The sequence below is a fragment of the Amphiura filiformis genome, chromosome 15 (genome assembly GCF_039555335.1).
Source record: "Amphiura filiformis chromosome 15, Afil_fr2py, whole genome shotgun sequence".
NCBI lineage: Eukaryota > Metazoa > Echinodermata > Ophiuroidea > Amphilepidida > Amphiuridae > Amphiura > Amphiura filiformis.
The window spans coordinates 44853629-44879052 of NC_092642.1; the positions used below are offsets into that span (position 1 = coordinate 44853629).

Below are 25424 nucleotides of genomic sequence, written 5' to 3' on the forward strand. Positions count from 1 at the left end.
ATTGATTTTGAGCAAAATATTGGCAAAAAATTACATATTTAGTATTAAATGGACATTTCTTAATCCACAGCCTCATCCCCCACTTTTTGTTTAAGTTGAGATTTTTATACCACTACATTGATTTGTTATATAAAAAGGAAATAGGCCTATCAATTATGAAAACCATATGTCCGATTTGCTTCATTGGTGTACTTTGGCCTCTCAAAACTTAAAACATGCTCAGAGCAGGCCCGTAACCCCCCCCAAAAACAAATCCCCAAATGCCCAAAAGTTCCCCTTTAGACCGACCCAAAAAGTCCCTTCTTGACCCACAAAAGTCCCATTTGCGAGCAGCGCGATCGAAATTAAGGTCTTTTTGGTCAAAAAGTCCACATTTTGAAAAAAAGGTCCACTTTTCAAAATCCGACCCACCATAGTACACTTTTTCAAAATCAGCCACCAAAAATCCTGGTTAGGCCAAAAAATAAATAAATTGTTTGGTTGCCCTTCAGTCCATCCACTTTATGTATGGGCTCCATTCCTCCATTTTGAAAAGGCTACCGGGTACCGTACCGTACTATTGACAAATTCTTGATCATTTTACATTGTGTGCTTTTGGACAGAATTTTTAAATTTTTAAAACTATTTTTCAATTTAAAATGGAAATACTTCTTATTTTTAATCAAATATGCATTTAATAAATAAAATGAGTGAATTTCAAAATATAAAATGTCCTTGATACTGTCCAAATTTTAAGGTTTCTTCTTAAAAAGTAATTGGAAAAAACCCGACCCAAGATTTTGGGTCGGTCTCTGAGAGCTTCTGAGGGCAACCAAACTTTTTTTTTTGCCTTATACACATATAAATATATATAATTTTGATTTTTTTTTTAATCGCGATATAAAATACACATTTTTAATGGCAAACGATTTATGATATTTTAACAATCCTCGAAATAACTCTAAACTTTATAAATTTAATAATAATTAATATGTACTTAAAGTGTAGGCCTATGTAGCTGGGATGAAAAGCCGACAATCAATTGAAAATGTTGATCTTCCGAATTGAAGCTATGGATTTTCCCAGAAACACCAAAAGAATTACCGGGGTACCGTAGGTCTTTTGGGGAAACCGGTAGGCCTACGGTAGGCCCTATATCTTCTATGCAAGGTCAAAATTTTCAAATTGATCGTTGGCTTTAAATATCAAATTTTAATAATTTGTCATACAATTTGCCCGACAATTTGTACCGGTATAATATATCGAGAATTTCAAAAAATCAAAAAAAATCAGAATTCAACTTATCTCGTGGACTATCCCTTTAATGTGACCTATATGTACATGTGTTTGACCTCAACCCATGTGTTACATCCACGTGCACTCGCTGTACCACGCTATGCACACATACATCAGGGGTGCACATGTGATATAGAGCATGGGCCCAATGCCCTTTGGTCGATTCTTGAAAGAATTAAATTCCTAACCGGAATATAATCGTCTTTATTGATACAGATTAGTTTTACTGTAAAATGTAAATGTGGTAAAAGTCAGTAAACTGTATAAAAATGATATAATCATCCCTATGTGGAAATTCAAAATGTCCATGCTTGTAGCCCCCGGGATTTCTCCAGGACCAGTTCCAGCCAGCAGTACTCGACTCCACGCCATCCACAGCAAGTTTGCTCCGCTTATATCACTTTTTGAGGTCTTTCATACCTGTTTTAAAGGTAGTTTGGAGAAGTTTTAGCAAAAGGCTGACAAGGAAACGACTGGAGAAAAATGTCTGATACTGCAGGAAAGGTATGTACAGTAAACTAACTTTTTAAATAAGCTTACCCACACTAGACTCGCTGAGTCTCATGGACGCCGTTCCTATGTCCATCAGACTCGTATTTCCCATTTTGGATGTCAATGGGAAATACACACTTAACGATTTGCGCCAGTTAGAAACTTGAAAAAAATCTTAAAAATTTTATCAATGTATATAAAAGTGGTACCAACCTTATTGTGCTTGCTAATTTAAGACTCGGTTGAAACAAAATTAAGGATCGAATGCATTTTAGTGTCAAAAAAGTAGGTATAAGGCCATATAAAATTAATGTTTTGGTTCTCGTCCAGAGGCTTTTCATGAATTGATGAGGGAGGGAGGTGTTTTTTTTTTTTTTTTGTTTTTTTTTTTTCAATGTAAAATTAGCATTGTCAGTTTTTTTTTTTTTTTTTTTTTTTTTTGAGGAAACGATGAGGTCCTTTTTTTTTTTTTTTTTTTCAAATGTGAGATTCTGAGGGATAAACCCCCTAGAGTACCACAAAAAGACTTGGAAGTGATGCTTGTTCTCTAATAAACTTATTTATATGTATGAAGATTTCATAAATCATTCCAAAGTCTAAAAAATTGAAAAATCTAAAAAAAAAAAAAAAAATCTGACAAATCCCAGAAATTGAGGAGGGAGGGACGAGAACCAAAATATTAATTTTACACGGCCTAATACAAAAAAAATTTGAACTTTTTTGATTCTCATCAAAGTAATCTCATATTAAAGAGCTAAATGAAAGAAAACTGATGAGGCATAAATGAATGTCATACGACATGTGGTTGCGGAGATATGCTAATTTAAATGTCTCAATTTTTCAGCCAATTTCCTGTACAAACTTTTTGTGCATGCACATATTAAAATGCTTATAGACCTATACTGTGCATTGTGAGTACACAATTTTAAGAAACAAGCACTTGTCATTTACCGATACTGAACTGTAAATGTAATCCTAGATTGATTGAATTTGTATTGATGTGAACATAAGGGCCTGGATCATTTTCCTTGGAGGCGAGGGGGGGGGGGCCCAAATATACACAGGGGGGCGGGGGTCCTTTCTTTTGGAAAGAAAAATAGGGGGGTCATACAATTTTTGATGACCAAAATGTAGGCAGTCTCAAGATGACCACAGATAGTGTGTTTATCTTATTCAAAAAGACTGAATACAATTTTAGCCTCTTCATGGGGTACATAGGCCCTAAGGTGTATCAGTGGGTGGTGGGGGAGGGGGTCATAAAATTTTGTTGCCGAAATAGGGGGGTCGCAATTTTGTTGATGCTGACTTTTTGTAAATTTGGGAGTCCCCTTCCGCAGAATATGATATTTCCCTGATATACAAATGAACATGTATGAGTAACATTTTGTTTTATTTCTGTTTTCTGATGCAGATTCCAGCTTTGACAGAGGATGGTAACCAGGGACTGTCTTTTGGAATTTGCAGGAGAGCATGAATTAAAGAGCAGTAGAGAGTGATTGCTCTCGCTCTCCTCAAAAGGCAGTCCCTGGGAAACCACAGAGAGGGCCAACATCATGCAAAAATAAAGAAAAACTGAAATTTGTGTTCAAGTGTCTTATTTTGTTTTGTCATTGAAAAACTCACGGTTTCTATACTACCCACCCGAGTACACCTTTTCACTGATACAAGGGGGGGGGGGTAATTAATTATTATAAGCATTAGCTGATGCATTCACCCCCCCCCCTCCCCCAGGAAAATGTTTTGAGCAGGCACCCTTTGGAGCACTGGCTGGCGATGCTCCCTATTCCGAAGACCATTGCGGAAACTCAAGGGCCAGTTCACTTGATCATCAGAATGGGGTCACTCCTGCTCAAGTATGAACCCCACTGCCCCCTTCCCCCAGCTTAAGTTTTGTCTTTGAGCAGGCACCCTTTGGAGCACTGGCTGGCGCATGCTCCCTATTCCGAAGATCATTGCGGAAACTCGAGGGCCAGTTCACTTGATCATCAGAATGGGGTCACTCCTGCTCAAGTATGAACCCCCTGCCCCTTCCCCAGCTTTAAGTTTTGTCTTTGAGCAGGTACCCTTTGGAGCACTGGCTGGCGCATGCTCCCTATTCCGAAGATCATTGCGGAAACTCGAGGGCCAGTTCACTTGATCATCAGAATGGGGTCACTCCTGCTCAAGTATGAACCCCCCGTCCTTGCCCCCCGTGGAAGTTTTGTCTTTGAGCAGGCACCCTTTGGAGCACTGTCTGGCGCATGCTCCCTATTCCGAAGATCATTGCGGAACCTCGAGGGCCAGTTCACTTGATCATCAGAATGGGGTCACTCCTGCTCAAGTATGAACCCCCCTGCCCCTTCCCCCAGCTTTAAGTTTTGTCTTTGAGCAGGCACCCTTTGGAGCACTGGCTGGCGCATGCTCCCTATTCCGAAGATCATTGCGGAAACTCGAGGGCCAGTTCACTTGATCATCAGAATGGGGTCACTCCTGCTCAAGTATGAACCCCCCTACCCCTTCCCCCCAGCTTTAAGTTTTGTCTTTGAGCAGGCACCCTTTGGAGCACTGGCTGGCGATGCTCCCTATTCCGAAGATCATTATTGCGAAACTCGAGGGCCAGTTCACTTGATCATCAGAATGGGGTCACTCCTGCTCAAGTATGAACCCCCCCTACCCCTTCCCCCCCAGCTTTAAGTTTTGTCTTTGAGCAGGCACCCTTTGGAGCACTGGCTGGCGATGCTCCCTATTCAAGATCATTGCGGAAACTTCGAGGGCCAGTTCACTTGATCATCAGAATGGGGTCACTCCTGCTCAAGTTACCCCCCCCCCCATGACGTAGCGTCATAGGAGTACGTCCCCCCCATCAATTTGAACATTTAGAAAATCAAATAGGAAAATGGCCAAAAATGGCCTCCCCGGCCATCATACCCGATGTGCCCACCCCAGTCATTCAGCATCTATCATAGCAAAAATCTGCTAGCGCTATGCATGATGGGATAGGAATAGGAAAGGTCCAAATTTGCTTCTTCCCCCTACTCATAGTCGGCACAGAATGAGAATCTATCCCAGCATTCACAGCATGAGCCCATTCAATTAGTATACATAAACCATGCCGGGTTAAACATGTTCACTCACTGGCAAAAGTCGCCGAATTAATTACTACACAAAGTCCCCAGTTCACTCACTTTTTGCGCAAGGCATCCATCAAATCTCATCAAACCAACCTTTTATATGTACAAAAAATACCTTTATTCACCGCGTGCTCCATTTAACTTACCGCTCAATTCCGTTATTTAGATATTTGGAGAGTAATTTCCGAAAAAAATTAGATCGAAATCGTCACTTTCAAACCCACTAGAAAGTCGCCAAAATTTGCCTCGACCACGCAATGAATCATCTGACCTCTTCCGGTTATGATCAAGTTTAACCTTTTGACTTGGCCTTGTAAGCTTTGGAACTGTTTCTAACTCGATCTAATTCCAAAAAAAAAATATTTTCAAAAACATCGCCGTCAAATTTACTACCGGTAATGAATTTCCAAAATGGCGCCGGGGGCGCGATTTCCCCTATGCTGAGAGAGGCTGAATATTATGCGCATGCTCAGGTAAGGAATGCTCACATACCTAAAAAAGGCAAAATTATCGTCAAAGTTCTGCGAAATCGGCACCCTTGCGAAGGGTTCAGAATTCGAATCGGAAACGAAAATATCCGATCTTTGCGATCAAAACCACAAAATTACAACTTTAAACATACTATTGGCAAAAGACATTATTACCAAACAATATAGAATAGAAAATTTGACATCATTTTCTCAAAATATTGAAGAAATTTGCTCACTAGACATCGAAAAAGTACGCAATCCAATTCCCGTTCAAACGCGTGAGAAACTGAAAGTGCATAATCCCGACTAACCCACACTGTCATGACAGTGTGACTGAATGTACAGGCTACAGCCACCAGGCCACAGGCCACAGCACTGCCCCGGGCAGCACTGCAGTTTCAATGAGTTTGTTCTGGTTCTGGTTCTGGTACAATACTCCAACAAAACGGGTTCCCGCATCACGTCGGAGGTGGATGACCTGTAGTTAACTTGTAGTGTCGGTGTCGTCAAAAAGGGCGCGGAGCCTTGATTTAAAGATTGTTGGTATTCATGGAATCATGGTATAAATTCAGCATGTTTTAGGGGTTCATTCATGATATATTTTCATGACTAAAGGGTTGTTTATGCCCGAGGCGCCATTATGCCCAATGAACCCGTTCATACATACCAGAACATTTTGTGATTCTTATTTCATCAAAATAATTAACAAAAGATAACAAGGAACATCATAAAAAACGATGAATTTCCTTCGTTTTCATTACCCCGAGATCGCACATCCGGGCCACCGGGCATAAACGCTGTTTATGCCCAGCTCTCGACCAATCCCGCGCGCCGTTATATAGCGAGTAGGTATGAACACATGTTCAGGTGGTATTGCATTGGGAAGCTGGCATGATTGAGTACTTGCTCAATTGAGGGTGGTGCAATAATTATGCGTAATATGTAATTATTAGGGGGGGCAAAGATTGTTTGGCAGTCAAAAAAAAAGGGGTGGGGGCGAGCATATAATTATAAATGTATAAAGGGAACCCCCAATAACTTTAAAAAGTAGGCCTATACCATATGTATACTTACTGGGGTACTTTTTTGTGTAGAATTCAAATCTGGCATCAGAAAACTTGTAACTCCTTTACTTAAAAAGATATAGGGCCCTCAAAATGCAACTTCGTACATCCAGGACCAACTTCGGGGTGTCAGAACTCCAAAAGTAAAAATAATTTTATTGTCCATTTTTTGCCAGTCAGAGCCCTTTGGTAGCATTATATATTATTCTTATCCAATAATTGAGCCTATTGGAATACTTTTAGCTGAGATATTACCCATGCAAAACTCCAATTGTACATTTTTTGTACATTTTGACCCCCCTGAAAAGCAATGTCAGACATTTTGCCCCACCATCAACTTCAGGTATGTTGAAAATATGTTCTTGGACAAAATTTCTGAGAGATATTGGCTTTGGGTCTCGATGACTTTGCTTTAAAATGATGGATTTTAGCAAAAATATATGAAGAAGAAGAAAAAAATTTTTGGAAAATGTGACAGCTCCACCTTTTTTGGGGGCCCACCTCAGAAAACATGACCACAGAATGATTTTTCATATATACACTGTGCCAAAGAAAATTACAGCCCCTTCAGGCTTTGAGTTTTTCAATTTTTTTAAACTCAAAAGCCTGGCCCGTACTCGTATGTTAAATAATATGTTTTGTATCTTTGTGTCATGAGTGGTACTACTACTGTCAAATGATATGAATACTGCTGTCAAGTAAAAGTAATAAAACATGTTAGTGATGCTGCTACAGAAACCTATTTTGTTTATAATTATGTGTGTCTGATTATGGATGCAGTAAGCAAAGTCAATGACACACATTTCATGGGTGTAAACAGGCCCGTAACAGGGGCTGGGCTGAGGGGCGGATGCCCCATCCCAAAATGCCCCCATCCCAAAATGCCCCCAAAGTTCCCTTTTTTGACCCAAAAGTCCCATTTATGCGAGCATGCCTTTTTGGTCAAAAAGGTTCAAATTTTGGGATAAAAGTCCTGGTTACGGGCCTGGGTGTACATGTTTATGTAATAGCAATACCAAGCATGCCAAATACTGATATTTAATGTGAAATGTTTGATTTACTTTCAGCCCATCAAATGTCGTGCTGCTGTTGCTTGGGAACCAAAGAAGCCACTCAGCCTTGAAGAAATCGAGGTTGGCACACCCAAGGCAGGCGAGGTTCGAATTAAGGTAAGACTAAACTGTAAGATTTTTGTGCGTATGTGTTTACCGACAAACAAGGACATGCACATGACATTTCACATTCAAACCGTGGACCACTCTGCAAAGGGGACCGTTTTCAGTTTCGAGGTCTGCAAACCGACCACAATTGCATGTATAATATGCATTTGCGAGATACGCCCTCTATTGTGCATTAAATATACCATCTGCAGTTGCTACATGTAGGTAAAATGTCCGCGTTTGCATAGTCCTAAACTGTGTCCCCCGTTTGGAGGCGAACACCCGTAGGGGTGAACTTGTGAGTGCACATAATGATGGAGGACCATCATGAGAAGTTAAGTCGCTGAGTGGGCGCTGAAATCATAGGGCGTGTATGGTCAATGGAACAGATGTGGTACAATATTGCATGGGGATACATACATGTACATATTGTACTAGAAAACTTGAAGCTGATTGTAACAATTCCATAAAATTAGATTAAGTAATTCTTTTCAATAAATGTTAGCTTTTACTGTCACTATCAGATATGTCCCCTTTTAATTTTGAGCAGAACAACTGTGCTAAAGCAAAGAAAATTGGATTTTACTACCAGCGCCTATGTCACTCACCAATGTATGTACTGTGTTATGAACATCGCACATGCATTCAACTAATGTTTCCATCATAATAATTCAATGACGGTTCCTGCGCTTTATTCAAAATATCAGATTTTGACAAAACTACAGCACCTAAAGTCTTGATTTTTGCAGGGTATGTTAGTTTACTAAAGTACATTACAATCGTGTAAAAAACAGAATTTTGAAAAATATTGAGGGCGTGCTCCTCAGCAAATGTAACAATATGGCTTTAAAACCTGATTGCTGTTGCTTTACAGATCCTAGCCACAGGGGTATGCCACACCGATGCCTACACATTGGGTGGCCTCGATTCTGAAGGCAAGTTCCCATGTGTCCTCGGCCACGAAGGAGGTGGAATCGTAGAGAGCGTCGGAGAAGGAGTGACTTCACTGAAAACCGGGGATCATGTGATCCCACTGTACATACCACAGTGCAAGGAATGCAAGTTCTGCAAGCATCCTAAGACAAACCTATGTGGTAAAATCAGGTAAGGTTATTCCAGTTGACATCCACACACACACCCTATAGACCACTTGACATCATTGTTTATCAACAAAGGCGAGGGACTGGTCTATCGATATGCTTGAACGAACCGCTACTCTGTTCAATGACTTTCTTGTACTATATGAAATGTGGTGGGTGATTTAAAATGCACGTGCCCTGAGCAAACTACAACACATAGGCACACTGCAAGGCAAAGAAGAATGAAAATTGCCATACTGCCGGGCAATGACATCACATGTCAAGTGGTCTATAGAAGACATGGCCGTAATCTTCCACACATTTAGTGTGAGTTACAAAGGGGAGGGGTTCCTGAATGGGCAATTCTATTCTCTCGGTCGGGGCCACGTCACATCCATTCATGCATTGGAGTGAAAACTTATTGCATATTTTTATTTGCAGAGAGTTGAACCTGGCACAATAGTGTGATAGCTTGTGATACACTCCAGAGTTCAGTGAATGCGAGTGTTGTTTTCACTCCAGTGCTATTGTCAGCCGGTTCATGCCCGGATGTCCGACCGACAGAATTTGAAATCTACACCCCCTGTAGGGGATTAAGGTCATGTCTTCCATAGGGAGTGTATAGATTTTAAATTATGGAATTGCCCAATTTGTGTAAGGGCTTAGCCAGCGACCTGTCAAATAAAACTCCCAGATGAGATCAATTTATAGTAGAATTTCCTTCAAAAAAATGTGTAAAGCCACTCATTGAAAAAATAACATACGAGGAATGGGAGTATAATACTGACCCCTGGCCCCTAAACATTTGTAAAACAAAACCTCCTATGTAACCTCTTGGCAGTTTTGTTTTAAACTTGTTCAAGGGTCACAAGTACATAGGAGGTTTTTCCTGCCCAACAATGCTATGTTTCATTGATTAATTGTTATATATTGTTGCTATTTGAAGAAATTGCATTCAAGGATGTCCCCCTCATCAAGCCACCATAAAAGGGTAAAATACCAATGTTAACCCCCCTGAGCACTACCTGCCGATCTAACATTGCCTCTGATTGGTCAATTACGTGATTTCTTCACTTTAATCACCAATCAGAATGGAGCTTTGCAAATAATTCACCCCAATTTTTTGTGTGGTGAAATTATTCTAACAATGTTGCTGATTGGTCCAATTGATAATGAAAACTTCTTTTTGGCCAATCGGCAGGTAGTTCTTATGGAGTTAAGCTTGTTGGATCACCACTCTATAGACACTTGATTGCCAGGAGCTCACGCAGTGATGTGCTCAACTCCTTTTGTTTGCTAGATAGTGCCATATTTAGTTTGGAATCTTATGGTATAAGATGCAGGACATATTGCAGGTTAAAATATTGAAGTTGAAGCGTATCTTTTTAGTGAACGCTAGGGATCGGGGAATAGGCTTTGAGGGTACCACCCACCTAAAAGTATTTTTTGCTCTTTTTATGATGAAATATCATCATCCACTTCCGGAGATGTTTTTAAAAAAATATTAAAAAAATAATTAAAATGTTGTTTTTTGTGAGTGCCGGATGGCCCTGTCCAGCGCCGTCTGGCGTAGTGACAACCCTAATATTGGCATGAAATTCCATTCACCATTTTTATTTGCTTTTCTTCAGATCTACCCAAGGAGCGGGTGTTATGCCAGATGGCACTTCAAGATTCACGTGCAAAGGAAAGGAACTTGCTCATTTTATGGGGACGTCAACTTTCTCCGAGTTCACTGTGGTACCAGAGATTGCTGTAGCAAAGGTAGATGTATTCCGTAAAATATCTGTGCGGGTGTGGTTGGGTATTTGAAAAGACATGCAATCAAGGATGCACACCCGTAATTAGATGAGAATGTCTGCGGTTCCTTCTACCTAACAGCGTATCACAAACAACGTAAAAATGGCATTATAGGAACATGTCTCGTTTGCCGTTGAAAAGTCAGGTAACGGTTGGATAGTAAAAAGTCAAGTGGCTCCATGGAATGGAGCGTACATGTAGCTTCTGGTATGCAAGGTCCTCGGTTAGGTACGAAAAAGTTGAAGGTCCTTGTTTGCCGGTTTTTACAAGTAGGGGTGTGTAAGAGTGGTTATCATACCACTAAGGGAAACATCAAAGAACACCGCTAACCTGATATATTTTCAGTATCTAGTCAGTGAGTGCGTATTTTACGCTTTATATCTAGGAAGTGAGAGCGTATTTCGCATGGCCGATACTCGTGTACGGCGAGGTACGCGTATAAGCGATTCGTGTAAAACGGGCGCGTAAAATGCACGCAATCTGTAATACGCGGAACAGTCATCTATTTTTTGTAATGTTTTTCCTATTTAAGCTTATTTAGCAGCAATTAAAATGTTTAAAACGTAATTATTTCAATATTTAGAATGACTTAGTGGTATGATAAATTAGTTATTAGGTTCAGCGTCGGTATGGTGCGGAAATTATCGTGCGCTCAGTGTCATACTGGGTTCAGCCTTCGGCTTCACCCAGTATGACACTTCACGCACGATAATTTCCCGTACCATACCGACGCTGAACCTAATAACTAATAGTATGTGGATGCCTGTGTGGGTGTGGTTTGATACGGGTATAATGAATATGAATGTGACTTATGCATCGTGAAGAAATAATATGCTACCGTCAGAATATTTGACATATTTCAAAAGACAAAATAGTGATTAAACCAAATCAGAAGACCAGATACCAACCAATCAGGAGTGAGTTGGATTCACTTTTGCGTCACGCAGCGAACACGAGCATTCGTCACGCTGTATTCATCCACTGGCCATTCTAAGTGCAAGTCTAACTAGAAACTGTTTGCAGTGGTTGTTATTGCCGCAAAGTGGCTTTAATAACAGCCGGCCGTTATGTTGTGCCATTGATATTCTACATTGAGTACCAAGTGTTTGTAAACTAATTAATGATAATGTTGTTTTTCTGCTGTAGGTTGCAGAGAGTGCCCCATTAGATAAGGTGTGTCTGCTAGGGTGTGGTATTTCTACTGGATACGGAGCTGTCATGAACACCGCAAAGGTAATATTATTAGTTATCCTCTGTTTGTTTATTCATGCAATAGGGGCACGGTGGCGCAGCGTAGCAGTTTTGTATGTCACACTTCATGGAAAGATCAGCCCTCATTAATGGGTGATACTGAGACTTAGGCTGTTTGCAAATAGTCTGTAGTAGTCTGTGATGTCAGTACTTTGATTGTAAATAAGTAGCACTGGTACAAATAAGCCTTTGCGAGTACGTTTGAGATGTTGTCATTTGACGTCCCGCCGACTTGCAATGCGCAGTAATGATGTTCGATAAACGATGTGCACATCAGCACAGATCGGCGTGACATCAAATGATGATATCTCCGGTATACTCGCAAATGCTTATGAGATTTTCCGTAAAGGTCAATTGGGACAATCCATGGTGCAAAGCATTATGGGAATGATGAGATATCCCCATGGACACTACTGCATTTCTTACAGTGCTCCTGATTGGTTCATTACATGATATTATCACTTGAGTAACCAATGAAAATAGAGCTTTTATTACATGTACTATCATCTGGGTAACGAATAAAATAGAGGTTTTATTACATATTATCATCTGACTATACCTTACCTCATCTCCGGCTCAATATAACCCTCTTTGTAACCAATGAAAACAGTTCTTAGAGGCCGATAATTCTACCATTTTGCGCACATTATGAGCAGACTGTGATATCTCCTCAACTTTCTTGCAATAATTGTCAGTTTTGTGTTTCCGCTAGGTTGAGGCTGGGTCTACCTGTGCTGTGTGGGGTCTTGGTGCTGTAGGCTTGGCTGTTATTATGGGTTGCAAGGTGGTAGGAGCTTCACGCATCATTGCTATCGATATCAATCCAGCAAAGGCAGAAGTTGGTAAGATATAAACATGTGGTGTATTATTAAGACATGTATCATATGACATCAGTGTGATATTGATGCAAGGATTAGATTCCGAGGAGAAAAGAGCATAATTATAGGACTCATTTTCGTATTTTATTTCAACATGTATATCATGTATACTGTTCAAGGTTTTGACTATCTGGAATAACTGCCCTATACACATTTGGATAATTTCAGATTGACAGATGACGTCAGACGCAAACTAGTCTTTTTATCTCTGTCTTCCAGTATATATGGCAGCTATTGCAGATAGGGCCCATCTGGCACTAATTTCTCTATTTTATATATTGTTTTGTGTACACCCCAGCCAAGCAGTTTGGTGCCACAGAGTTCTTCAATCCCAAAGATCTTAAAGACGGCAAGACTACCACACAAGCCCTGGTTGAGATGACCGATGGGGGACTTGATTATACATTTGAATGTATTGGCAATGTTAACACTATGGTAGGTACATGGATTACAGGTATCTTAAAAGATCTTGAAGATAAGACCAGTGGCGTAGCGTGGCCGCTTCTTCCCGGGGGGCTACATAAAGGTCAATTTTGCCGCCCACTTCAGCAACAGCCCAAAAAGGTTGACCAAGTTTTTTTCCAGTCAGGACGGCGCTCAAGAATCTACAAATTGGGGATGTGGGGTTAGTAGATAAAGAGTTAGAGGTGTTACCCCCCCTAACCCCCACCACCTTGAGCGGTGACATTAGATACGCAACTTTTTTTATACCTTTACCATAATTTTCCACCCTTTTTTCATTAATAATTCTTCTTGCTGCCCCTTTTGCCACTCCTTTTTTTCAAATAATTATTCTTTCTGCCCCTTCATCTTCCGCCACCCCTCGTTTTTTCTCGCCCATCTGCTTTTAAGCAGACTATCACGCAAGTCCTTCAATCCCAGATCATGTCACATTATAGGACTTGTAAAATTGCAAACTTTACAATCCTGATCCAGAATTTTGGTTAGGGGAAAGTTACTGTTGATCTGGTAACTTTTATTGGTCTCCTACCTGACTGGCTACAGTCAGAATAGCAAATAAATGTACACCCCAGCAAAGTAAACATGTTACAGAAAATGTTTAAATGTTGGGTTATGTAAAGGATATATAATGGGTAAAAATATTTTAGAAATATTCAAAAATATTGAGTAAAACTTACTGCAAAGCATTTTAACATGTTACTTCAGCATTGCCCAAATATTTTGCCAAACTGTTTGTTAAAAACATTTTCGCAACATTTTAACTGCTGTTGTTCTGTTTTGACCAAAACCAAAGTTTGTGTTTAGTGGAATGTGCTATTTTAGACATGGGTGTAATTGCATGTGTCTCCTGCGTCCCTGTGGATGCATTGTCATGGCAGAGCTGCCAATCCTCCTTGATCCTGCAGAATACTTCCTTATTTGCTGACAATCTTCTCTCTTCTGCAAAACATATTAGATCTTCTGCATTTGCAGCCATCTGGCTAAAAAATCAAAACAAAATCAATTGAATACCTGAGTGGAAGAAGGGCCCAACTCCATCAAAATTGTTTTTGAGATATTAAGAAAAAACTTAATATTTGGAAAAGTTTTATAGACAGAATGTTTTCATCTTCAGGGGACCTTTAATACATGAACGTACAATATTACATACATTCGAAATTATATATGATGTTTCCATGGCAACGGTACAGGTCTTAATCTGAGCTGGAGTTGGGCCCTTCTTCCACTAATATACTGAAAGTGCCAGTTTAGTGTTATAAATAGCTACAGAAATTAGGTAATCACCAATAAATGCACAAGTAGAACTCATGTAATATGTTAGCAAGAAAGTTTATAGTAGTGAAAAGCAGATTTCATGGATAAACAACATTCCTCTTTAACCCTATATTTGTGGAAGAAGGGCCCAACTCCACGGAGTTGGGCCTTTCTTCCATGAAAACCATGATTAAGTGTACATGCAAGACTATTTAGAGAGTGGATTTTGGCTTATCTTTCACACATACGGAAGAACAGTCTGCTGGCAATAAAATGCTGGGTCTAACTCATTTTTGTAAAAAAATGGAGTTGGGCCCTTCTTCCACTCAGGTATTCAATTATACGCCCACTGTCCTGTCCTTTTGCGAGAGCACCACATCCTAAGCTTTTTTTACACTTCACAGAAATCTTCTGCATTTACAAATTCCAATGTTGTCAGCTCGGTCATGGACGTGCGGCAGGAATACAAGTGTCCGTTATGCTGCGTTCATTCAATTACCATTCTCACTTTAGTGTCAAAAAAACATAAGTTACACCCTGGGTATTCAGATATTAATAACACCACTTTCTACTCATATCTTTGCTAAAATTGTTTATTGTTTAAAAACCATTGTTTTTTTGTTTAATATTGATTTAATCTTTATTATTATTGCATTTTCATTGTATGTTATTAACAGGGATTCAAGTTCCTTAAGAGATCAGATAGCAACATTTGCACAGTAGTTTTTGTGGGACCTGAGAGCACATCAGACACATAAAATTGCATTTGAATATGAGGAATAACCTTCTGATATCAAATATTTTTTTGAAATTTGTGATATACAAATTTTATGGCACATTATTGAAATTGATATTTTTTTAATTTAACCGTCCTCGAAGCAAACTTTATAAAACTAATAACAATTATATACGTAAAGTGTATGTAGCTGGGAGGAGAGCCGCCCATCATTTGAAAAATGTGACGTTTCGTATTGAAGATCATACATTTTTCCCCCAAAAGATCTAAATTATTTCCTTGTATTCCTCGTATCCAGATTAATGCAATTTTGTGTATCTGTTGTGCTCTCAGGTCCCTATGTCAATGTCGCTATCCGATCCCTTAAGCTTTGTTTGCAAGAATCAAAATACACACAAATTTAATTCAAATCAACAGATCACAAGTATGCTGTATGGAGGAGGTTCATAATTTTAAATAAATGAAAATAAATTATTATGCAAATTGGCTCTCTGATTCTCCCTAAATAAGAACTAGATGCTCAGTTTGGTTGCACTTTTCATGAATCAAAACTGATTCTGACAAACTCATGGTAAGAACAAAGTGAGAATTGACTGACTTTTGTAACTTACTACTGTGAGCAGAATGGGTAAGGCTAGGAGCATCAGTTTTGATTCTTGCAAAATGAAGTTGAGGAGAATCAATGCTGTGATTCTCACCAAATTTGAATCTCGGTGAACCCTTGGTTATCTAAATGCACTCATTCGCACTAAATTTGAATCCCTGAGAACCTTAGGTCACCCAATTGCACTCATTCTCACCAAATTTGAATCCTTGAGAACCTTAGGAGGTTGGCATTTTCTTCGGAAGGGGTCCCAAATTTACAAAAAGTCAACGTCAATAAAATTGTGACCCCACCTATTTCGGCAACAAAAATTTTATGACCTCCGCCCACCACCACCGATACACCTTGCCCCTTAAACAGGATAAAATTGTATTGAAATCAGTCTTTTGAATAAAATAAGCACACTATCTGTGGTCATCTTGTGACTCCCTACATTTTGGTCATCAAAAACTTTATGACCCCCCTATTTTTCTTTCCCAAAATTAATGACCCCCAGTATATTTGGGAACCCCCCCTTCTGAAGAAAATGCCAGCCCCCTTAGGTCACCTAAATGCACTCATTCTCACCAAATTTGAATCCTTGAGAACCCAAGTTCATCTAAATGCACTCATACCCACCAAATTTGAATCCTTGAGAACCCATGTTCAACTAACCAATTAATGTGTACATTCTGTTAAGTGTTTTACATTCTATAGACTATTTGCATTGGCTAAGGTCTTCTTGCCTGGTGCAACTACCTCTTTGGTTGCGAACATGTCTGGGCCCCCTGCCACCTGTTATCAGTTATAAATTTGCACCCTTCCAAACATTTCTGGGCCCCCACCTGTCCATTCTTGCAGAGATTCCCCTACACTGATTTGCGTGAATCTGGAGAAGTTATAGGGAAGAATTCTCGTAAAGTGTTATTGCCAGCATCCACTATTTGTATACCTTTTTGTTTTGTACCCATCTACTTCCACTACTGGTGCTAGCTATTCTATTGTTTTGTTTTTTTTGTGAATTTTTTTATGCTTGTGTTAGTCTCTCACCTATTGTGATATGTCCTATGTCAATTGTCTTTACCCATGAAACTGCAGTGTTGGGCTTGTCTGCATAAATTGAGCTCAGTTCAATAAGGGCTATTCCAGTTGAAATCCATATACCCCTCGTGGAAAACATAATCTTAAGGTGGTACTACACCCCTTTATAAATTTTGTGATTAATTTTGTATTTTTCTCAAAAAATAACTACACACTTTTAACAAAAGTTATGTATATTATAGGGGCATGGAATCCAATTACTTCACTGAAATTTCAGTGATTCGAGACAAGTGGTTCATATGTTAAGAAATGAGGTACGTTCTATCCTTACCTCTTTTCTTATCATAAATAACGTACCACTTGTCTTGAGTCACTGAAATTCTAGTGTAGTAACTTGATTCCTTGCCCCTATAATATACATAACTTTTGTTACCAGTATGTTATTATTTTTTGAAAAAAAGGCACAAATAGTCACAAATTTATCAAGGGTGTAGTACCACCTTAATCTCCCTTACAGGGGTGTAGATTTCAAAAGGAGTGACACATTCAGGGAACCCCACTTGACACTCGCACTCCATGTGTGGATTTCAACTGATATAGCCCAAAGTGTGACCTGCCATTCAGCAGTTAGTTTTCAGCCTTCAAATATCTAAGTCCTCATGTCTTGTTGGATCTTACATAACACTGAAGTCCAATTTTGCACAGTCATCAATCCATTGTTACATTGGGACCATCCTGTTCTGTTTGTTCTTTCATGGCTCCGTGTTTGACTTGTTAATCTCTTTTGTTAATCTTCTTATGTAAACCCCGTGGTTATCTCTCAGTTTATCAGTTGACAGGTTTATCTGGGCTATTCAGTTGAAATCCATACACCCCTGTGGAAGACATGACCTTAATCTCCCACACAGGGAGTGTGAATTTCAAATGGGCTTACCTGAATGGGTGACGCCATCCGAAATCTACACTCCCTGTGTGGGAAATTAAGGTCATGTCTACTATAAGGGGTATGGATTTCAACTGGAATAGCCCTATGTTCTATAGTCCAAAGCTCTCTTTTCTTTTGATGCACAGCATTCAAATCCACCATGCCACATAGGCAGCCATGTGTGTTACATTGCACAAATACCTTGAGTTTGGTACTATGTCAATCACTATGTTTATCACCCGCGTAGAAGAAAATAAGTAAAAAGAGTGTTTTTTTGTCACGCCTGGTCTTGATACACCAAGTATTTCGCTTATGGTGGTACTACACCCTCTGATAAATTTTGTGACTAATTCTGCATTATTCTCAAAAAGTAACTACACACTGGTAACAAAAGTTATGTATATTATAGGGGCAAGGAATCCAATTACTTCACTGAAATTTCAGTGATTCAAGATAAGTGGTTCATTATATATGTTAAGAAATGATGTACATTCTATAGCGGTACCTCTTTTCTTATCATAAATAACATACCGCTTGTCTTGAGTCACTGAAATTCCAGTGTAGTAACTGGATTCCTTACTCAGCATCAAGATGCTTACAAAAATCAATTCAAATGAAGATTAAGTTCAGGGTGAAATTGTACACAAATCTGTTCAAAATGTTTGCTTTTTTTCGTTGGTTTGTCTTGATTGCTAGCGGTTTTAGGTGTGTTCATCACAACTCATGACACTAAAATACTTGCATAGGGTAGGAAAAGCGACCTGGTAGTACTTGCTTTGGGTCCATTTTACACAGGAGCGTAGCTGGGATTTTTTCAGGGGGGCAAGCCTGTATGGGGCGGGGGGCCAAATCCACCAAATTTCCCTGCACTTGGGGGGCCCAAATAGACAATTTTGCCGGGCTTATTGATAATAATTGTATGGTATTGCATATCATATGGATTCCCCATCTCTCTGCCCTCCTCTCCCTCTCTCTCTCTCTTTTTCCTCTTTCCCCTCCTGTTTTTTTTTTCTTTTTTCCTTGCACTAGGGTGGGGACCCGAATAGGCAATTTTTGCCGGGGGGGCCCGGCAGCTACGCCACTGATTTTACACTGATGAAAAATAGTTGCTTTGGGTGCTTTTTGAAAGTCATTGTACGCAGGTGATATACAACTTGAAACACAAGTGCCTCCCTCCCCAGATGTGATTCTAAGAACGGTGCATGTTTCGAAGCTGCGCAACCTAAAACACATAGTGGCGTCACTACTTATCTAGGAGCGGCACAAGGTATACATAAAATGTTGCTACTAATTCTAACAAAAGGTGCTACTGAAGCCGACACATAAGATGTGGTTAATTATGTTACTCCGCTCTTGAAGATGCAGTATCCCAGATTTTTCCCAGTTCCCATTGTTTCTCATGTGTAACATTAGGGTTGAGTTGACATGTATGTAGCTAAGGACTTACAGTTACAGTGTAGGGTTATCTGATTGGATTGTTTAATAGAATATGTGTACATCCATATCAAAAGGATGCACTCTTCGGCTGCTACATGCGTCTCTTTTTACACAATAACTAGAAATAAATACCGGACTCTTCTTCAAGAGAAGGTCATTTGAAATCAATCCAAGTCACGAGGAATACAGAGAACATTCCTAAACCATGTGACTTAGAGAATGGAGATGATTTGAAGTAATCTCCACTTGAGATGAATCTGGTATTTACTTTGAACTATTATGTAAAAAGAACATGTAACAGCGGACAAGTGCATCCTTTTGATATAGAGGTACACATATTCACTTTATAGCAGGTCAATTTGAGTACACGCCCCCTGATTATTCTCTCTGTCTGTCCGTTCCTTGATCCTATCCTAATAGCGTGAGGCTTTGGAGTCTTGTCACAAGGGCTGGGGCGTGTCTACAATCATAGGCGTGGCTGCGGCAGGCAAGGAGATAGCTACCAGACCATTCCAGCTGGTTACCGGGCGTGTCTGGAAGGGAACCGCCTTTGGAGGTGAGTGCAGGCCTGTAACCAGGAATTATTTTGGGGGCTGATTTTGAAAAAGTAGACCTTTTTTTTCTTCAAAATTTGGACCTTTTTTGGACTAGGGGCGGATTTTGAAAAAGTTTTTTTTGACCAAAAAGGCATTAAAAAACCCTAATGTTTTCACTCGCTACGCTCCCAAATGGGACTTTTTGGGCCTTTGGCAATTGGGGGGGAGGGATCCCCCAGCCCCCCCTGGTTACAGCCCTGGGTGAGTGATGGCAAATATAGATTTGAGCAGGTTTATGAAATCCACAGTGTTGTGGTATCAGCATTTCCACAACAGTTCGCAAAGCCCCAGAAAAAATCTAAATATGGGAAACGGATAATGGAAAAATTAAGAAAGGGGGAAAAAGAACAAATTGCTGAGCATTGTGAGACCTACTGGTGACAAATGGCAAAATATGACAAATGAACAGTCAAGATATCTTACACTTCCCATAATGCATCCCATTTTAATTTTTTGTACTGATTTGGTGAAACGTACCTCAATGAACAGAGCACATCCAGATCTTGTCAAATGTATTTATATCTTGACTCTACATGTTTAGCCAGTCTATTTTCAAAATGAAAACAAAGGGAACCTGTACAGGTAATGGGAGTGTCATTTGATGAAATGAAGTGACATATCATGTTGCAAAGGATTATGGGAAGGGTAAAATATCTCCTCCGACGATTGGGGTTAAGATAGTGACTGGAATGGGCTATTCCAGTTGAAATCCATACACCCCTGTGGAAGACACAACCTTAATCTATCACACAGGGGGTGTGAATTTCAAATGGGGATACCTGAATGGGTGACTCCATTTGAAATCGACACCCCCTGTGTGGGAGATTAAGGTCATGTCTTCCATAAGGGGTGTATGGATAGCAACAGGTATAGTGCAATATTAATTCTACATTAATTGTACAGGTTTCAAGAGTCGTGAAAGCGTCCCCAAATTGGTAGAAGAGTACATGGCCAAAAAGATCAAGGTCGACGAATTCATCACCCACAACGTGCAGTACGAGGAAATCAACAAGGCCTTTGATCTCCTACACGCAGGAGAAAGGTAAGGGTATATGTATTTTTTTAGGCCATTCTTAATTTAATAGTTTGTCTCAAAGCCCCCCGCACGCATTCAGTAAAAAAACCCATTTTTTGCACGTTATTCCAACTGGATTGAGTAAATTTCAGTTTTTTTCAGCCTGTTATATTTTTTTCCAATCCAATCCACCACATAAAAATCTCATGTCTGACGTCAGAATAGCCTAAATCGTAAATCGCAATAAAATTCTTAATCTTGACCATGAGAGATGAAAAGGTGATCTATTCTTGTCAAAAAGCTCGTTCCACAGATAAAAAGAATAAAATTAAAAAAGACCTTAAAAAGCCGCATTCCGCATTAGGTTTTTAACTTGGGAAGGGCTTTGAGACTAACTATTAAATTAAGATGGCCTTATGAAGTGTTTTTTGTACATATAATTTAAATTTAAAAAATAAAGGGTATTACATTATCCTTTACACCCAAATAATGTGTCTGAGGCAGTAAAAACATAAAAAAGGGTGAGACACACCGAACCCATTATCAAAACGTTTTAATGCAGATGACACATTATTTGGGTGTAAAGGATAATGCTGTACCCTTTATTTCTATTTTATTAGCACAAAATAGTGCGAAGAGAAACGTCACTTTTTTCACAAATATTTTAAGTTGTTTACTTCCGAGGGAACATTTACTCGTAGCCAAATGCTTGGCGTAGAATGTGTTATTGTGCTTATACTGCATCACGCTTTTATGGGCGCTGTTGTGCGAGAAGAACATAAGTACCCATGGTCTGGAACCTGTACCCGTACTCATGGCTCGGGACCTGTACTGTCCCAATACTACGAGTCTGACTGCAACTGATGAAGAGAATGTTTACATGCATGCAATTTTGGTGAAACTTTGTACAAAAAACATCACGCTTTACAATATCTCCAGATTGTGCTAATTCTCATTTATTTATTTGTTTTCTCTGTTTCCACAGCATTCGTACTATCGTGCACTTCTAAACAGGAGATGCAACAAAAACAACCTTACAAAAGAAAACATGGTAAAGGCAACCGGCATTATAATGGGATGATTTGGTTTTGACTTCCAGGGAGCGTAATCACTTAAACCCATGAGAACTACCTGCCGATTGGCCAAAATGAATTATCAATTGGACCAATCAGCAACGTTGTTAGAATAATTTCACCACACAAAAAAATTGGGGTGAATTATTTGCAAAGCTCCATTCTGATTGGTGATTAAAGTGAGGTAGTGCTCAGGGGTTAACTAAATGAAAACTGAAATCGTGGAATTGTGTTTCTTATATATTTGATGAAAGAGGTTTTATGTGATTTTGTTTTTAAATTCTATTCTGTAAGAATCTATCAGTTTCTGTGTCTTGAAAATCAACTGTTAGTTACAGTAACTTTGCCAAAATATGATTAATGCTTTATAAAGCATGTGGTGTAATTGTGAATGGGTCAACATTTATGATAATTATGACAGTGTTTTGGTTGTACTATTACCTTCATGTAAGCTTACTCAGAGTAGTCTAATATCAAGACAGGGATTATACAGCTTATGGAATGAAGCTGTCTAATCCCTCAATGAAGTCTTGGCAATAGACTAATTTCATGTATGCTTACATGAAGTATTGTAGACTCTACTTTGAGCTTATAAAGTAGTTTCAAAAGTTGTCTTAAAATCAAGAGGAAGAGTCTGAAATGTTCTTATGGGCTGAAAAACAGCTTTTGGGAGAGACAGTATTTTGTTAGCAAGATATCAAGTCACAATAGGGTGATATGTCACTCTTATGTGTGGTATATCATCAGGGGAGTGGGTGTGACAAATTGCTCAGTGCTCTCCTAAAAATACACTGCCATACAAATAGACAGGTTGAAAGATTTAAATATATATAAATGAGGTAAATACAACTTGATTTGTGTAGTCGGCTGTTACCAAAGAGATGAAATACAAAGAAAACAAACTCAGGGCTCTGTGTAAGAAAAACGTTTTAGCTGATCAGGCTACCCTGAGCAAATATGATGTAATAAATAAATAAATACTGTTTGTAAACCAGGGTGTTAAAGTAAATTCACAATCAAATTATCAATTACCTACCTCATGTTTAAAAGTAATCAGACGATTAAACAATCTCTCAAAAACCATAATTTCCTGTCCGTCCCTCAGCTGAAATCGTAGCAATATGTATGTAATATTATGTTATTGACTAGGACCACTTTGAATGCCGAAAATAGGGAACAAAACTATTGTAATTATTTCATGTTTTGTTTAGCCATTGGTAGCACTGCCCTCTGTCACTTAAGGGATTGAGGAGCATAGACTGAGCATAGACTCACTACATGAGTAATATTTGGAAGTCCAGGTGGTAAAACTTGGGAGGTTCTGGACCCCAAATGCATGTAAGTGCCAAGCCTGTTACTAGTATAATTGATTTATTACATTTGCCTGTGACTTTCATTCATTCTTCAGCAGCTTACTTTATTTTAAAAAAACCTTGCTTGTGTACTCTAAATATAATTTGTTTTATGCAGGTTTCATACTTTCTACAAGCGGAGCGGCAGCGGAATGACTCTGAAAGCCAATGTTGCCGCTCTGCACCGCTCCAAAATCGTATCCTGTTCTCATACGTCAGAGCGGCACTCCGAGTTGACTTGAATTCAACTCCTGGAGATGCTGCCGCTTGGGCAAAGCGGTGGAGTGATCAATATATGTGATGCGATCAAGCAAAATCAGTCGGAACTCGGAAATATTAAATTTTCAATTTCTTATAGAATAGTTAGAAGCATTTACAAAGCTGTATTTTGCAGAAAGTTCCATTAAAATTGAACAACTAGTTCCAAAGATATGAGCAATCAGAGAGTTTCCAAAACAATAGGAAACAAAGGGAAATATTTCCTTTGTTCGGCTATATCTCAAAATCAATATTTCCGAGTTCCGACTGATTTTGCTTGATCGCATCACATATTGGCTTGCCGCTGGTCACCACTAGCGTTTCTGGTGCGACTGCGCAGTGAAGCAAAATCATCTTCAGGGCGGCAAAGCAGCAAGCGGCAGGAAAGTATGAAGCCAGCATTACTACTATTTTTGTAGCCAATGTAAAAACACAAAGATGTATTGTGTCTAATAGAATAAAGGCGGTATGTAAAATACAACTCGTACAACAGGGTTTACTTTAACGCACAGGATGTAAATACGGGTTTGCACACTTTGTGTAGCCCCTTCAAATCCAAAGTACAAAGTCCAACACGTACAAAATCTTGAAAACCTACGCGTTCATATAGTCCATGATATGACATAGAAATACCCCATATTTTCATCTGGAGGTGAGTCAACAAAATTTACCCATGTTATTATGAGAATGAATTGTTTGGTTAGTTACTATTGGGTATGAATTAGTAGTAATGCGAAAATTCAAGAAGAACATTTTTGGTCTGCACCAAATTCGGGTCAACAATTCAGTGAACTTTAGACAGGCATTGGTAAAATAAAAAATTACCCTGGACAATGTGTTATACCCCTTCAGAGGAAAAATTAACAATTGAAAGTGTACAAAAAATTACCCCTTCAGCAAGAAAACCCTGTTGTTCTTAATCAATTATGTGCTAAATGATCCAAGAAAAACAACTTGACCAAAAACAATAATTTAGATACAAATATTCCGATAATTAATTTTAGGTTAATTTTGGTTTGTACAAGGAGTATGTTGCCTATTATTTACTAGTGATTAAAATGAATATGCATGTAAATGATTTGACCTCAATGTTTATCAACAAAGGCAAGGGACTGGTATATTGATATGCTTGAGTGAACCCCATGTACCCACTACACTGTACAATAGCCTTATTGTGATGTGGCGGGAGTTTTAAAAACACGACCCCTGATGTGCGCGCATACCGCCAGGCAAAAAACAATTGAAATTGTGATGATGCGTGCGTATACTGCCAGGCATTGACGTCAGAAGTCAACTCATCTATAATACACCCCAAGTTTTAATTGGTGTGAATTAGCAGCAAGTGGTGAACATTATACAATAAATATTGTGCACTATGTACTCCAGTAGTGTTTTGATGATATGTCTATGATTGTATTAAATACATAATCAATGATAATAAACTAAATAATGAAATAATTTAGTAATGTGTCGTTTATTTCTTGATCTTCTCTTTCGTTACTATCGAGGAATATGGCAAAAATGCAGATGAAATGCCTGGGTAGATTGTTCTGAGAAAAAAAGAAAAACATTGGAAACATATTATTTTCAAGAGTTCCTGTGTACAAATCCAAGAGTATTTTGGTTTAAAGATAACTCAATGACGTTTCGTACTACATCGTAATACTTTCTCAATTGACTGATCAACTCTCACACTCCTCGTCGGTTTCCTGTTGGAACTCAACGTTGGTGGCGTCTGGCGTTTTGGAGTGGAGTTGGTCGTAAATATGGGGTAGGAAGTGGTTGCCCTCGTCTCGGTTGAATGTGTTGGCCCCCTTTAGCCGGCAAAAAAGAGAAAGTACCACGATGTAGTACGAAATGTCATTAAGGTATGTTTAACATCTTTATACCGAAATACTCTTGGATTTGTACACAAGAACTCTTGAAAATAATGAATTATGGACAATCCTGATAAATGTATTTACAGACATTTGAAACATAGTACTTATATAAGTGTGATGATGTGTGATCTCATACTTCTTTCTGGGCTTTTCCACGAAATAGGTTCACACCCTCCGATACAGGAGTAATTCTTCAATAACAGAGAGATGTGGAATTCCTAGTTTATTTTTTA

General features: G+C 39.1%; 1 protein-coding gene across 1 annotated transcript; it reads left to right on the forward strand.

Annotated features, from left to right (window-relative positions):
• Positions 1-1416: 1416 nt before the first annotated feature.
• Positions 1417-23792, forward strand: LOC140171712 (alcohol dehydrogenase class-3-like). The gene is made up of 10 exons (XM_072195012.1): positions 1417-1779; positions 7479-7580; positions 8446-8675; positions 10282-10414; positions 11597-11683; positions 12414-12543; positions 12878-13014; positions 19438-19573; positions 20517-20655; positions 21614-23792. Exons 1-10 carry the CDS (start codon positions 1759-1761, stop codon positions 21636-21638), a joined length of 1140 nt encoding a protein of 379 aa, XP_072051113.1. The 5' UTR covers positions 1417-1758; the 3' UTR covers positions 21639-23792.
• Positions 23793-25424: the final 1632 nt, after the last annotated feature.

Excerpts from the sequence above, each read along its gene's own strand:
- LOC140171712 (XM_072195012.1), top strand. The coding sequence starts at position 1,759 with ATGTCTGATACTGCAGGAAAG. Across the intron at positions 1,780-7,478 it reads TGTCTGATACTGCAGGAAAG|CCCATCAAATGTCGTGCTGC; the intron begins GTATGTACAGTA and ends ATTTACTTTCAG. Across the intron at positions 19,574-20,516 it reads GAAGGGAACCGCCTTTGGAG|GTTTCAAGAGTCGTGAAAGC; the intron begins GTGAGTGCAGGC and ends TTAATTGTACAG.